Source organism: Malania oleifera, chromosome 10 (assembly GCF_029873635.1).
Source record: "Malania oleifera isolate guangnan ecotype guangnan chromosome 10, ASM2987363v1, whole genome shotgun sequence".
Taxonomy (NCBI): domain Eukaryota; kingdom Viridiplantae; phylum Streptophyta; class Magnoliopsida; order Santalales; family Ximeniaceae; genus Malania; species Malania oleifera.
Window position 1 is genome coordinate 2,254,067 of NC_080426.1, and position 16,475 is coordinate 2,270,541.

At 36.0% G+C, this 16,475-nt stretch overlaps 1 protein-coding gene across 9 annotated transcripts; it reads left to right on the forward strand.

Moving 5' to 3' along the window:
- Positions 1-5,567: 5,567 nt before the first annotated feature.
- On the forward strand, positions 5,568-15,597 carry LOC131166259 (SNF2 domain-containing protein CLASSY 1-like). Of its 9 annotated transcripts, XM_058124630.1 has the most exons (8): positions 5,574-5,996; positions 6,247-6,423; positions 6,790-6,859; positions 7,173-7,257; positions 9,125-9,375; positions 11,088-12,464; positions 12,788-12,946; positions 13,390-15,597. In XM_058124630.1, the coding sequence occupies exons 4-8, from the start codon at positions 7,209-7,211 to the stop codon at positions 15,352-15,354; spliced, it is 3,801 nt and encodes a 1,266-aa protein (XP_057980613.1). In that variant the 5' UTR covers positions 5,574-5,996; positions 6,247-6,423; positions 6,790-6,859; positions 7,173-7,208; the 3' UTR covers positions 15,355-15,597. The 9 variants fall into 9 exon arrangements, with proteins under 9 accessions (XP_057980612.1, XP_057980613.1, XP_057980615.1 ...); XM_058124629.1 differs by lacking the exon at positions 6,247-6,423 and having other exon boundaries at positions 5,568-5,996; XM_058124632.1 differs by lacking the exon at positions 6,247-6,423 and having other exon boundaries at positions 6,790-6,834.
- The last annotated feature ends 878 nt before the right edge of the window (positions 15,598-16,475 follow it).

Below are 16,475 nucleotides of genomic sequence, written 5' to 3' on the forward strand. Positions count from 1 at the left end.
TTAGTTTTATGAGATGTAATTATGTGAACTAGATATATTTGTGTATAAAGATAGTTAGAACTCTGGTAATGTAATTTGAGGATTTTGTATTTTATTTCCGCTGCATATATGTGTTTTATATATGATGAACAAGGTATTAGGTACACATACGATACTAAAGTAGCACTCCGGCCCATGGCGGGTTAGGGTCGTTACACTTCCCTATATTGATGGATCACCATGAAGTTCACTCCTTCTAACTCCACCACGAGGTCCTCCCAAAAATCTCAAATATACCACAAGGTACATCTACCTTTCCGAAGTCAATCAACAACAATTCGCAAGTCACTTTCAGTAATTACATAAAAATAATGAAGTCGTTTGCATAAACGAATTCCTTCCAGAATTGCTTTTAATTTTTGCACTATTATTCATACTATTGCCAAAATAACTTGAAGAAGTCGCTTTCACCATGCCATGACAGTCTCGAATAATTCCTCCACCTCCTGAAGAACTCGAATTGCCCCTACAACTCCCATCACAATTAAGATTTATCCATCCTTCTGGGGGTTTAACCCATGAAATAATTTTTTCATGCCTAGTGTAAACTCCCTGATGCTGAATTTGAAACTCTTTCAAAATCATAATGTCCGATATCTTCAATTTTCGAAAAGAATTAGAGCTTTTAGCTAAAAAACTAACCCAGTGTCGAACACTTCTCCATGTTTGATCCGCACTTTGATAAATTCCTTCCATTCTTGCTTTGCATCTTCGATTCCAGAGGCACCACGTAATCAAACATGGAATTAGACCGATTAAAATACCTTTAATAGATGATTTTCGAGCATAGTGGAACTAGTTTGCAATTATGTTTTTCTAGGGAAGGAACCGTTAGAAAGGAATCCCCAACACCACACTAACCCGACGCCAAACTTCTAAAGCCACATCACCTAAAGAAAGAAAGTGATCAGTGTTTGTTTATTGCCATCCTATATCAATGTACTTTGTTTTATTCACTTGTTGATGACCCCCGTTACTTGCACTAATAATATATTTGGAAGTTTAGAATTTGAAATTTAAATTTTTATATTTGAGTGAATTTAAATGAAATTAAAAAAAAAAAGTGTATTAAATTTTTTCTAAATTCATATAAATTGAAATATGAGTTTCGAATTTCATACTCCTAGACATAACCTATGAGTATTTGTGAGAATAAGTAACCAAATAACTTAAAAGCTTCTTGTCGGTGACATAAAAGCAATTTACCTACTTTAGGTAAATTGTTTTGCTTTAGTGCCACATTTTATACTCTTTAGTTTTCAAAGTAGTTTCAAAAAATTATTTTGTTTTGTTGCTTTACATCTTTGTGCAATAGTTGTTAGTATTATACTTCAATAGTCACGTGACAAAGCTTAGGGGAGGAGTGAAATTGTAGTGATCTGAAGAATAATAGCGTTTTTAATAATAAGAGGAAGAGGAAATAGAAACGAAATAGAAGGAGGTCGTAGACTTCCCGTTCGTCAACGACATTGTAATTTGGAGAAAATATTAAATAATCATAATTTCAGAATTTTGCTAGGCTTCGTCGACGAACACAGGGTCTCGTTGACGAAGTCTTCAGAATTTCGTCGACGAACACAGGGCTTCGTCGACGAGAAAATACTGAGAGACGGTTCGGGGTGCTCTGAATTTCATCGACGAACACAAGGTCTCGTCAACGAATTTTGTGAAGGGCTCGTCGACGAACCTGGCCCTATAAAAGGCAGGAAATCGAGATATTTCTCATTTTCTCTCGCCGCTCTCTCTCTTCTTTCTCTCTCCTACGACTCTCTCTCCTTTCTCTCTTCATTTTCGGCCCCACTAGTCGCCGGATCGACGATCTGAAGCTACCACGTCGCTCCTGGCGGAGTTCTCTATGCTTCTACGGGAGCGGATCGTCGGGAAATCAGAGTTGGAAATCATCCCAAATTCAGGGTAAGCCCTTTTAGCCACTTTTTGGCCTCATGACAGTTATAGGAAATAATGTAGGTACGAAAATACTGATGTTTAGTTTTGGCATATATTGGTTTCAGGGTGTTTTGTAGGAGGCCCTGCGGGTATCGGGCTAGAGTATAGTAGGGGCTTTTCAGAGATAAGGTAAGGGAAATATGTTATGCTAAAAAATTTCTAAATATTATGCAGTTTATTTATTTACGAAAATTATGTATTTTAGTATGGTGTGACTTGTGATTATGTATATGGTACGAGGATATGTTTATGAATTTAGTTTTATGATTTTACGAATTTCAGTATTATAATTATACGCATTTCAGTACCATGATTATACGAATCTCAGCACCATGATTATACGAATTCTAGTATTACGAATATGCAGTTCCATGTTATGATTATTCATATTTCAGCACGTTACGCAGCATCATGATTATTTCAGTACTTCAGAATCATGGTAAATCAGATAGACATGTATATAGAAATATATTATACAATATCAGGCCCTGTTAGACTTGCAGCTACAAAGCACGGTACCGTTGCTACAGATACTATGTTACTTTATGAGTGCAACCACCTATTCAGATAATACGTGGTACGGTCGACCACCTAAGCCCTTGAAGAGGTTAGGCTCCCCATCCAGATATGGGTTGAGGTGGGTAGGTCGACTGATGGAGTTCAGTGATTTATTCATGGTTGGCCAACCAGGGTAAATCCAGCTTATGGGCCGCACAACCTCGTCATGAAGGGCATGTCATGACACAGATAGCCACAGGGAACAATTTCAGTTACTATTACTTACGTATTGATTTACAGAAACAGGGATCCTACTACATACACTAGAAGTATTTTGAATTATAACCACAATACTAATATGTTAAGCAATAGGGAAAGGGGGTGGTGTGCTTTACTATTTGTACTGTACTTTTGTACTCAGTTATTCATGTTTATGTGAAACAGATTTCATGATATATAGTAGCTCATTTGCCACACACTAGTAATAGCATACTTCTCCTTACTAAGCGTTGGCTCATTCCAGTGTTGATATATTTTTCAGGTGATCTAGGTAGGCGAGCAGACTAGGCTCGCAAATAGAAGGGCTTCAGTAGTGCCCTGATAGAGAGTGGGTATCATTTTTGGGAGCATTTTTGTATTACCTTAACTAGTTGAGTGTATTTTGGGAAAACAGATATATATGTATATATTGGAAAACATTTCAGAACTCTGGAATTGAATGTAATGGTTTAGGTTATATTTATATGATTCTATTTCTTGCTGCTTAGGTTAACACGATGGTATCAGAGTATGTTAATTGCTATTATGGAAAAAAAAATCAATTAATTACATGTTAATTACTATAATTGAAACAACAATGATGATTTGATGATAATGTTGAGATTCCATTACTTACATGTCAAAAAAATGGTCAATGATCGCATAAATTGACGGGAAACGATTCATATAACCGACTCCACCTTGTGGGACTTAATGCTTGATTTTGATTTTGGTTGGTTACGTGTCAAAGAACATTAACTAATTCAAACAAATTATTTTACGTTTTTTTTTTTTTTACTTTAAACAATAATTGTCAATGTTATACTTCAAGTATCATTTGCTAGAGCTTATGAGGGAAGTATAATAATACGTTAAATGAAATGAGAAAAATGTTAATATGATTCTAATTTTGTTGACAATTGATTGTAATCGATACAACAATGAGAAAGAATGTTAAGATGATTATAATTTTATGGACAATTACTATAATTAATAAGACAACGATGATATGATAATCATACGAAAGCATAAGATTCAAAGAACAGTGTATACACGGACATTAAGTAGTTTGAATAAATTATTTTGTTTTGTCGTTTTGCTACGACAAGCAACAATTGTCAGTATTGTACTTCAATGATATAATACCTTGAATAAAACAAGGAAGACTATTAATACGAATCCAGTCTTGTTGGCCGTTGACTTTAACTGGTACAAAGATGATCAGATGATGATGTTGAGACGTGAGATTTAGAAATCATGGATAAACAGACATCCAATATTTTGAATAAATTACTATGTTTTTGTCGCTTCATTACTTCATTCAACGATGACACGACAAATCTCGAGAGACGAGTGAAATAATATCTTGAATGAAAGGAGGGAGAATATTAAAATGATCCTAATTTCATCGATAGGGACTATAATGACATAACAATAATGATTTAATGCTGATTTAGAAGGACCAGTGTAATTTAGAAGTACAAGACACAACTTTTTCTTGAATTTTAATTTTTGACTTTTTATGTTCAAAACAAGGTATTGTCTAATTAGACAATAAATTACAAATATCTGGAAAAGCTTTATTGCTATTTTTACAGGACCATTTCTATATATAGAATGAGAGAAAAGGGCCTATGAGGGACAATGCTAAATCGTGCGTGGTAATATTTCTAATGTTAAAAGATATAGTTTTAAAAAGTAAAAGTTAATAAAAAGTTTGAAACCATTAAATAAAATTCGTAATACAAGCAGTCCATTAAGGTTGTTGAAATAGTTTTACTATTTACTAAAATGCTACATAGACTAAACTTTTAAATTTGTTTGACAATTGTGCATTCTAAACAATGTTGTAACAAATCTATAAGATCAAGACTTTCATTAAAATAAAATGAAGTTATTAAATAAAACTAAAATTTAATAAATATTTTCCATGTTGCCAAATATAATTTACCGAAAATTAAATGATCAAAAAGATAAAAATACTTTATTATTTAAATAATATTTTTTATTATCAAATAAGAATCATTGACTAATGTTGAGTGATACCTTTATTTACTAGAATGCTATATAGACTAGACTTTTTATACCATTTGACAATTGTGTATTTTGAAGTACTATTGTAATGAATTTATACATTCGAGACTTATATTAAAATAAATTAAAATTATTAAATAAAATTTTAACAAAATTTTTTTGATGTCCCTTAATGTCATGTAGAAAAAATTAGAATGATAATTAAAATAAAAATAAATTATTGTTTAAATATATACCGTTTATTGTCAAATAAGAATCCTTGACTAATATCGAACAATATCTTTATTTTACGACTAAATTTTAATTCTTTTGACAATCGTCTATTTTAATACAATATTTTAAATTAAAAGTTACGAGAATTCAATGAAAATAAATTAAAAATTTTAAATAAAATTAAAACCTAATAAAAATTTCAATATCATTTGATGTAATTTACTAAATATTAAAAAATCACAAGGATAAAATATTTTATTATTTAAAATATTAATTATTGAATAAAATTAAAACATAAGAAAATATTTTCAAGCTGGCCTGAATATATATTTTGAAAATACGGAGGATGAGTGTAATTTTCAACAAATTTCAGGCGGTGGCGAAGGCAGTAACGGAAAGTCAATAACTATTTACTGCGGTGTCTGTGGCCGTACGGTGAAAAAGCTATCGGCGGTCCGATTAAAGCACAGGTGGGGGCCACACAGTGGCCCTGGTCCCGGGCGCGGCAAGTCCACGAAATGAAATTCCCAAATTACCCTTTCCATTTTCGCTTTATAACAGCGATTGACCCTTGCCGCGGGACTCCCAACGACCCCTGTCCCCTTTCGCCGTGCCGTTCTCGTCCAAATTTCAAATGCATAATTTAAGGAGAAATCAAAACTCGATGAGTAGAAAACGACAATTGAAAGCGAAAGCCGAGATTTCAGACAGTATAGATTTCTTCGCCTTACTGTTTCTCACTCTCACTCTCACTCGCTACTTCTCTCTCACATCGGGCTCGCTCTCCGGCGTGAACCAGCTGCCGGAATCTGACTCTCGTGCTTGACGGCGCCGGAATTCGACAACCGTGTGCTGTCGGTGAAGCTGGTCTCAGATATAGTGCCTTTGACCGGCTGCTTTCCTGGCACGCATTTTCACGGCTTAATTTTCCTGCAAAATTTTGGTGGCCCTGCAGTAGGTTTAACTTTTATGGAGCTGGAAAATCCATGGGGTGGAATGCGCTAGTGGTGAGACTGGCCTGAGCTGTGTGGTGCATTGGCTCCTTGTTTTTTTGCTCTCTACTCCAAATTTAGTATATTTCCTGTTCGAGATTATCTTTAATTTTTTTATCTCCTTTTTGGAGGGTTACTGATTTTAGATGCTTTAATTTATTTGCCATTATTATTGGTCTTTAAACTTTAAAGTTCTTCTTCTCGATTTCCATGGATTGACGTTGGAGTAATCTGCTGCTAGCTTACGCCATTACTTAATGCCTAGGTCTCTCTCTCTCTCTCTCTCTCTCTCTCAAGAAAGAAAAGGTGAAATAAGAAAGCAGATGTGGAGTGGGTTTCGGGGAAAATCTAGTTAGCTTTGCAACAGTTAGAAGATGGTAGAGAACTTTAATCTCTGTATGTTCTGACGGATAATAAAATCAGGAAAGGACAGGATTTCAAGGTATACAGGAATAGTATGCATATGATTGTATCTGTGAGTTTGATCATCATTTTGCTTTATCAATGGAGTTAATGTGTGTATAATTAATGTGTGCATTTTTTAGGTAAAGTTGGACATCCAGTCTATTTTTGAGAAATTAGCATATATTGATGTTTCTATGTTTCAGTTGCGTATAACACAAAAGAAATCCATTTAATGTATTTTGAAGAACTTCATTATTGTTGTCCATAAAAAGGAATTTATCATTGTTAAAATCTGAAATTTACATTTTTGAATTGAAAGCAGAAGCAAAATTGGGTTTTCCTTCATTTTTTTTTTCCCCCCTTTACCCATACTTGAAATGAAGTCATACATTTTGGTTGGCAGGAGGGAGAGAAGAAGGAAAGACAAAGGGAGGAAGAAAAAGCGGGTGTAAAGTTCTTCTTTTCTTCTACTGGTATGATGGAAAACTAAGAAAGGAAGGAAAGTGGAAGGAAAAGGACTTTTCCTGCCCCTCTGAGGAAAATGGAAGGAAATAGACATGTTCATTAATCTAACTGACTACAATTATTTATTCATCCTATTGTGTTTGTTCCTTCCATTTTCTCCATTGAACCAATCAAGAGGAGGCTTCCCTCTCCAACACCTTTTTCCTTCCCATCCTTTTTCGTTCCTCTTGACCATCACAATTTTAATGTTTAATAAGTGTGCATCACAAATTGTGCCTAGTTGTTTTGCAAATGCATGACTTAATACCCTTATTTACTCAGATTATTGGAGAATTGAAGTTTGCTTGCTGAGCAACCATGGGAAAAAGGCATTTATATCGAAGCAAGCACCCATTTGATGAATATCGTAAGCAATGAACTCAACTCTTTGCACTCTTGCCTTTCTAATGAATGCATAGGCTTATTTATTTATTTTTTTGGCATGGAATTCTAATCAATTGTTTGTCATAACTCGTGACAATACCTATAAATGCCATACAAATAGAAAGAAGTTTCTGTTTTTATGCCCTCTAGATTTGAAATGACTCAAATTACATCTTTAGGCATTTTATTTCAGAAATTATTTTGAGTTAATTCTGTTGAATTATGACTCATATTTAGAAGGATTATTGAAGTTTACAAATAAGACAGGAAGTTTTGTGTGGAGCGCAAGGGGCATTTCGGGCCGTAACTCCATTAAATTTCTTGAAGTATCTGTGCATTGCAGTATGGTATTTTGAGTGAGCGCGTAGTCATTGCACAGCTGTATGATGACCCTTTTAGCCATGGGTTGACACCTTGCAGTTTTTTTTTGACAGTTTATTGGAAGTTTTCTGCAGGGACTCAGTGGACATATGCATGCTGCTGAATCACGTATTGCTGCATTTCTTTTTTATTCCATTTCTGTGCACATAACCCTAGGAGCGAGGGACCCTTCAGGCCCTAATTGTATTAAATTTCAGTCCCCTTGCAGTGTAGTGTCAGTGCATCGTTGTATGACACTTGGAGCTGATGGTTGAAACTGAAATTTTTGTAAACAGTGTATTGGAAGTTCTTGCGGTGGCTCCATGGACATAAACACTGCTGAATCATGTAAATTGTTGCAATTTCTTTTTGTGTGCGCGCACATAACCCTTGGGCATGTTTCACAACAAAATTTGTTAGTGAAATTATTAATATACAAAAATACGTATTAGAATAAGAGAAGAACAAAATATAAGATCAGTACAAGGAGATTTGATCCCTTTGCAATGTGGCAAGACCTACTAATTGATGCAGCATATCATTAACTTTCCTGTTAAAGACATAGTAGCCTTATTGAACCATCTAACTCTCAAATCAATTGTGCACAAATTGAAGAGCCCAAAGCTCCACCCCTATGGGAAATGCAAATGGGGAAGAAGCACAAGTTGCTCTATTTTAACCATGGAAAAAAAAAAAAAAAAAGTGGAAAAGACACTGACCTTCCTTGAGGTTTGACAAAAAGACAAGAACCTCCCTTGAGGTTTCAAAAAGCCATGGACCTCCCATGAGGTGTCGAAACTCTCACAAACCTTCCCTGACATTTGAATTTTGGAACACTTACCCCCCTCAAAATTCAAATGTCAGGGAAGGTTTGTGAGAGTTTTGACTTCTTCCCTTTTTGCAAAATACAAGGGGAGGTTAGTGTTTTTTTGTCAAACCTCAGGGGAGGTCTGTGGAATTCTTAAAACCTCAAGAGAGGTCTTTGGGATTCTTAAAACATCAGGGGAGGCCAGTGCCTTTTGCCAAAAAAAAAAAAAAAAAAAGACTACTTTTTAGGCATATAAGCTGCATTCATGAATTCATTGACCAATCTAATTTCTCTAAAAGTCACGTAAAATTCCAAGACACGTGCATGATACAACGCATAATATTAGAATTTATGGTTAAAGTGCGCAAACAGATGTAATAATAATTACTCCTTGACAATATGAAGTGAAACCATAAATGCTTCATTTCTTGAAGACTTGAAGCCCTGAAATGACTGGCCTTATTTCAGTGGCAATAAGAACCAAAACAATTCAAGTTGCCTTAATTTGTTTGATGAAACCAGAAAGATTTGTTTCAATTGGTGAGGGAACTAAATTGAATGGTTTCAAGTTTCATGTGGCTACTGAATGCACCTGGATTCCATGCTTATGCAATTTATATTTGAAATATTATGCTGGTAGTGTTCTTGTACCCTCCCATGGTGTTGACTTGTCACCTAACAGCTTTTGAGGCATTCATTTCTGGATCATGGCAAATCGTGGAGCTCATTAGAATAAAAGATGGTGCTATGACCCTGCATTTCATGGATGGTGGATTTATGATTGCCAAGAAGGGTCCCTACTCAAACCTTCGAGTAAGGTCTAGAAAAGCAACGTTGAACGACTGCACCTGCTTTTTTAGGCCTGGAGTTGATATATGCGCGCTTTTTACCTCTCAAAAAACAGAAAGTTCAGTTGAGGAAAATCTAGAGCCGGTAAGCTTTTACTTCTTTAGGTCTTGTTGCTTTGCTGTTAGCCCGGTGTTAATGTTTTACCTATACTTTGACCTATACATAGCTATCATCATTTTGAGAGCTGAATTGCTTGAATTTAATTTTATGGTTTGTTGATATCTGCAGGTACGCACAAATTTTCTATATTCTGATAATCCGGTTCATGTTTTGCAGATAATAAGTTTATATAAAACCAAATTAATTACTTTACGTAGTACCTTTTCAGTTATTTCTCTATGTGACAGATGTGTGTACTCCGGTGTTTTTATAATTTTATGCCCCATCTTTTCCTTCATCTATTTCCACATATTCTCCTGTTCAGTTGTTCAGATGGTTAACTGTTGTATCTCGATTGTGTGTTGGTAAAGATTTAAGGCATGAAAATTCCAGTTGTTTGTCCTGTGCTTCAATGCGAAATTTTTGGACTTCCCTTCAGGGAGGTATGGAGGTGATGGCTAAAACACAATAGCTAGCCCAACATAAACCCTTCCCCTTGGTCAAATCAACTCCAAGTAGAATAATTAAATATGACAATCATTTAGCAATCAAACACAAAATCACAAAATCAGCCATATGCACATAAAGAGGATATCGTGATTTATGCGCAATACCCTTCAATGTGGAGGGGAAAACCACATGATCGAAGTACAATTTAAACCTTGTATAATAGGGGATTACAAATGGGGTCTTTCCTAGTTGAAACTACAGGCATACATCAACTGTAAATCATTAAGAATAGTAAATTCTTGGCACTCAACAAAATATTGCCATCACCAAGTTGGAATCAAGACAGAATGAAGTATGGAGAGATCTCAGATTAAAAAACAGTAGCTTCTTTCTCAGAAATGAACCCAGCTCTAGAGATATTTAAATTCCAATCACACCATCCGAAAAATGAAGAAGTTGCAAACATGTCATTAAAATTTCAGATCTATTGGACGAGAAATCACCATCTGCACATCACGAACATGCTGACTGTGTAGGCCTACTTAACTCAGAAATTTCAGCAACCTCTCTCTCTCTCTCTCCTCTATGGAAATTGCACACAAGAGAGGAAAGGGCACGTAGTCTTTTATAGTTTTGGAGCAATACCTCAATTAGAATCATTCCATAATGGATCTAATTAGGATAATGCTTAATTCCAATTAGAATCTTATTTCATCATGTATCTAATTAGGATAAGGTTTATCCCAATTAGAGATTACTATAAAGCTTATCATCTCTTCTACCTCATCTGCATGTGTGTGGGCCATCCTCCACATATGAGGGAAACTCAACACTTTCTATGTTGTTCTGAGCCTCTTTGACATCACAGAAAATAGGTGCAATGGTCGTAAAGTTCTAGTTCTTTATCACCTGAACTAATGTTTGTGAGCACAAGGAAAAGATGCTGGCATGTTGTGGCTTACACATACTCTTGTCTGATTACCAAAAAAAAAAAAAAAAAAAAAATCCTGCATGTGATATAATCTATTGAATTGATCTTTGGAACTTTTTCATGGCTCATCTTTAATTTAACTTTTCTACCGTGTGCGGCACGCTGTCATTCTCTTGTTCTATCTGAATACATTGCCTTCTTTAAATATTACAATTATTGCATGGATTAAGTTACATTTCAGTTTCCTTGAGCATAAATATAGATTTTCATTCTTTCATATCTCAAAACCGATCACCAGATTCTCTCTCTGATATAGGTTTGGAATGATGCAAAAATAAGTTCCATTGAAAGGAGACCTCATGAGTCTTGCTGCAAATGCCAGTTTTATATTAACTTCTACAACATTGATGATAATCTTGGAACAGAGAAGGCAACTGTCAGTAAAGAGATCAGCATTGTAGAACTTGATCAAATTTCCATCCTCCAAAAGCTTGTGCGAAATCCTTGTGAAAACGAACACCACAGGTGGAACTTCTCTGAGGACTGCTCTTCAATGCTAAGAACTAAACTGATTCTTGGGAAATTCTCATCTGATTTGTCATGGCTAGTTGTTGCATCAGCTCTGAAGCACATCACATTTGAAGTTCGATCAATGCAAAACAAAATTGTCTATCAGATAGTTGGTGGTGATCTTGATGAGTGTTTAGTAAATTCCAGTAAGCAGTTAAATGCCATAAATTTCAGAGTAGAAAATGGAAATTCAATGCCCATGGTTGTGCCATTTTCTCCAGCTGATATTTTTCAGGTGGACCCCATTCGTGAAAAGCGTGAAATTGGACCATCACCATTTTATGACCCTACGAGCGTGCGCCGCTCCAAACGCCGAAATGTACAGCCTGAGCGCTACTATAGTGAAGGAAGTTTGCCAGAGTCAGATGTTGTCTTAATTCGAACAATGCCATACAGAACCGACAAATGGAAAAGTGATGAATTGCCATTGGTGCCACTCAACCAGGATGAAGAGCATACAGACAGGAAAAGGGTCCAATCTCTTAAAGCAGATTCCTTTGAGAATCTTCTGTTGTGTGGAAACAACATGAAGTCAAGAGTAGATCAGACAGAGCATCAAAATCAGCTTGCTATAGTACCTTTGCCTGATGAAAGTGCTGCAGTCGCCAATGAGCAGGATTATTTCCAGCCAGAGCCAGGTGGAAATCATTCTGGAGAGATTGGTGACATTGTTTCCAAGTATATTTACATAAGTGGTTCTCCAAGAGTGCATAGAAAGAAAATTTCTGCCTTAGAAGGTATGGATAATGAAAGTAAACTGGAGCGGAACAGTTCAAACAAGAAAGTCCGAAGGAGAAGGGATTATTCTATACGTCCAAGGAGGGAAAGGGAGAGTTCTTGTGATGCAAAAGCTTATAGAAAGAGAACATTAAATCTGAGTGGGTACAATGATATGATCAAAACGTACATGAGGAATATAGAATCCACAATCAAGAAAGAACAGCCAAATATTATTGACCAGTGGAAAGAATTTCAATCACTGAATTGTTCAAAAACACAGCATTCTACTGTAATGTCCTCAGTGGAGATCCTGGAGGATAAGGAAGAAAATTCAGAAACTGAGATGTTGTGGAGAGAGATGGAACTCTCCATTGCATCAACTTATCTTTTTGAAGACAATGAGGTACAACTATTGTTTGATACATGTTTGAGTGGTACTTCAGATGGCTTTAACACTCAGACACATATAAGAATGCTCTCTCTCTCTCTCTCTCACACGCACGACACACAAAGCACACAACTTTGCTATGAGGCTCCACTCTTCATGACAAACTGCTATCTTTTTTTGTTTAACATTAACGTAATGTATCTCTAATTTATGATCTTATCTAGTTACTTCACCTAAAAAATGAGAAATGGTTTCAAACATGGAGAGTCAGCTGAAATTATGTGATCCTATTATATATGTATATTATGGCTTAATAAGTTTGATGCAATGATCTTCAGGGTTCAAATGTTGAAGTATCTGCTGGGATTGTGCAAAAATCAAGTAAAGATAGAAGACAATTTTGCCAACACATATACAAATTAGATGAAGAATTGGGGATTCTATGCCAAGTATGTGGCTTTGTGAGTGCTGAAATAAAAGAAGTCTTACCACCCTTTGTAAGTCAAGTTGAAACCCTGGAACTTGAGTGTTTCCTACTAAACCTATTGATCTTCTAATAGGCCTTGTGATTGAGGGGCTGTAGATCTCTACTGACATCCTTGTGGTGCTCTACATGCTGAATATGAAGGGGATAAGGCATGTGTCCCAGCCAAAAAGACTAACAATATGCAACAAACTGCATGATCCTATAGACATAACTTTTATTATTGGGATATATATATATATATATATATATATATATATATATATACATACATATTTTGCGTGCATTATTCAGTTTGGGTATGAATACAATTCGATTGACCTAAATAATCTTCTCATTGGGACCATTCAATCAGTTGCCTATCCCTTTGCATTCAGCTTGCTCTTTTATGCTGGGCAGGTACCTTATGTGTATCCTTGAAGAATTATCTCATTAAATTCTTGTGTATATATTTAGGTGCAATGCACAAGCTGGATCACGAATGATAAGAAGCTGCACTCTGAGGAAAATTCAGTGCATAAGCCAGATGAAGAGCAAAATATGGTTGAAGATGAAGGCTTTGATTTTTTAAGTGATTCTACTTTCCCTGAGTCGCCCATGCCAGAAGGAAAAGAAAACGTATGGGCATTAATACCTGATCTTAAAATGAAACTACGCTTCCACCAAAAGAAAGCTTTTGAATTTCTTTGGCAGAACATTGCTGGATCTTTGGAACCTGCACTTATGGAATCAGCAGCCAAGAAGAGAGGTGGTTGTGTTGTGTCTCATTCGCCTGGTGCAGGAAAGACACTGCTCATTATCGCCTTTCTTTTGAGCTACTTGAAATTGTTTCCTGGAAAACGGCCTTTAGTCCTTGCTCCAAAGACAACACTTTATACCTGGTACAAGGAAATTATTAAGTGGGAAGTTCCTATTCCCGTTTATCAAATTCATGGTTGTAGAACTTACAGATATGAAATCTGTAACCAGAGTGCTGAAGATTCTCTAGGAGATAGAAAACCTGGCCGAGATGTTATGCATGTTTTGGATTGCTTGGAGAAAATACGGAAGTGGCATTCTCACCCTAGCATTCTTCTCATGGGTTATACCTCCTTTCTATCATTAACGCGAGAATCTTCAAAGTTTGTGCACAGAAAATATATGGGTGAAATGTTGCGGGAAAGTCCTGGGATTCTGATATTAGATGAAGGGCACAATCCTAGAAGCACTAAATCAAGGTTAAGGAAAGCATTGATGAAAGTTAAGACTGACCTGAGAATTTTGCTTTCAGGTACATTATTTCAGAATAATTTCGGAGAATATTTTAACACCCTCTGCTTGGCAAGGCCTGCCTTTGTCAATGAGGTTTTGAGGGAATTAGACCCGAATTTTAAGAGGAACAAGAAGGGGTTGAAACAAACCCAATTTGCAAAAGAAAACCGAGCGAGAAAATTCTTCATTGAGACTATTGCAAATAAAATCAATTCAAGCATTGCAGATGATAGAATGCAGGGTCTAAACATGCTGAGGAGTATGACTGGTGGATTCATAGATGTGTATGAAGGGGTTACCTCTGACAGTCTTCCTGGTTTACAATGCTACACCTTGTTAATGAAGCCAACAACAATACAGCAAGAAATTCTGGTGAAACTTCAAAGAATAATGGCTGGATACAATGGATATCCGCTGGAATTAGAGCTTTTGATTACTCTTGGATCAATACATCCTTGGTTGATCAAAACTGCAGCATGTGTTAATAAATTCTTTAGTATGGAGGAAGTTGAAGAGCTAGAGCAGCACAAGTTTGAGTTGAGTAAAGGTTCAAAAGTAAAATTTGTTGTGAGCCTTGTGCATCGATCTATCCTTAAGAAGGAGAAGGTTCTGATTTTTTGCCACAACATTGCACCCATGAATCTATTTTTGGAGATATTTGAGTGGTTGTATGGGTGGCGAAAGAATGAAGAAATTTTGGTTCTGCAAGGGGAGCTAGAGCTATTTGAAAGAGGAAGAGTAATGGATAAGTTTGAGGATCCAGGTGGGTCGTCAAAGATACTACTTGCTTCCATTTCAGCTTGTGCTGAAGGCATAAGTTTGACTGCAGCTTCCCGAGTAATTTTATTGGACACAGAGTGGAATCCTTCCAAGAGAAAGCAAGCTATTGCACGAGCTTTTCGGCCTGGTCAGGAGAGGGTGGTTTACGTGTACCAGCTCTTGGTTACTGGCACTTTGGAAGAAGACAAGTATGGTAGAACAACATATAAAGAGTGGGTTTCAAGTATGATATTTAATGAGGAACTTGTGGAGGATCCTTCCTGTTGGCAAGCAGAAAAAATTGAAGATGATTTACTGAGGGAGATTGTGGAGGAGGATCGTGCTAAATCATTCCATATGATAATGAAAAATGAGAAAACTGCAAATGCATTGATTAGAGGTAAAGAATAACTGCCATATGGTGGTGAACAATGTAAGAACCTGTCAAGTTCTCATTGAAGTATCTTTACAAATGTTAAAACCTTCCTATTTTTATTCATGGAGTTGCATTCGTCTCTCTCCCTGGATGGTGGATACCTGTGTGCCCTTAAGGCCATGTTTTTTTTTTTCTTTTTTTTAACTGTAACTTAGGGCCTAATAAGATGTAGTTGAAGACATGAGTTTTGGGAAATAAGCAACTACATTGCATGTTCATAACTGTGCTCTAACTGACTATGCATAATGGATAATTTTTTTATATCTCATATGCTTCATTTATTTATGTTATAATTTACCTGATTGTTCAACAATTGGAGACAGTCCAACATTGTGTTGACCTGGCACTATCTTTATACTCCATTGATTGATAATTGGTTTTAGCTGCACTGGCGTAGAGATTTGCATGATCTGACAGGTATGATCTTGTTGTCATTGGTTCATCTGCTATGTGCTTCATAGATCAGAGTTTCCTGATTACCGACCTTGTAGGGCGTCTTTGTTAGAAGGTCCCAACTGGGCTATCACTATATCAGTTGATGCAGAATTTCTGGTTAATGATCAGGGCTTGTCAATCACGGTTCTTATTATTTTTTTTATTTTTTAAATATTGACTATGTTGTGGACCTTATTTTAAATTGTGGATTAAGAGGTCTCATTTCCATAAATGTTCCAACTTCCAAGCCTCATAGGTTGAATGCTACTTGCCCTGACACTCTGCTTTTAGTCCTTAGATTTCTTTTCTAGCACGTATAGTTACACCTCATCAAAGGAAATCATACTCAATTAGTTATTGAACAAGAGCAGTTTTCACTTGTATATAATTAACCAAGCCTCATCCCAATTTGGGTTGCCTACACTGCTTCTGCCATTTTGTTTTACTTTTTATGGATCCATATTTTCAACAGATTGAAAACCTGCAGAGCTACTTTTTAATACATCACGTACTTTCTTTTGTGTTGGACTTTGCAAAACCTTAAGATTGAAAAGTATTGCTTCTCAATCCATAGCCATTGATCTGATCAGGCCAGTTAGCTCATAGGGCTTCATTGTAGAACTTCCTGCATTCCATGGAAAGTTTATTAGTCTAGAGAACA

Coding starts and splice junctions, on each gene's coding strand:
- LOC131166259 (XM_058124629.1), top strand. CDS start 7,209: ATGGGAAAAAGGCATTTATATCGAAGCAAGCACCCATTTGATGAATAT. Junction 9,376..11,087: donor TTGAGGAAAATCTAGAGCCG/GTAAGCTTTTAC, acceptor TCTCTGATATAG/GTTTGGAATGATGCAAAAAT. Junction 12,947..13,389: donor AAGAAGTCTTACCACCCTTT/GTAAGTCAAGTT, acceptor GTATATATTTAG/GTGCAATGCACAAGCTGGAT.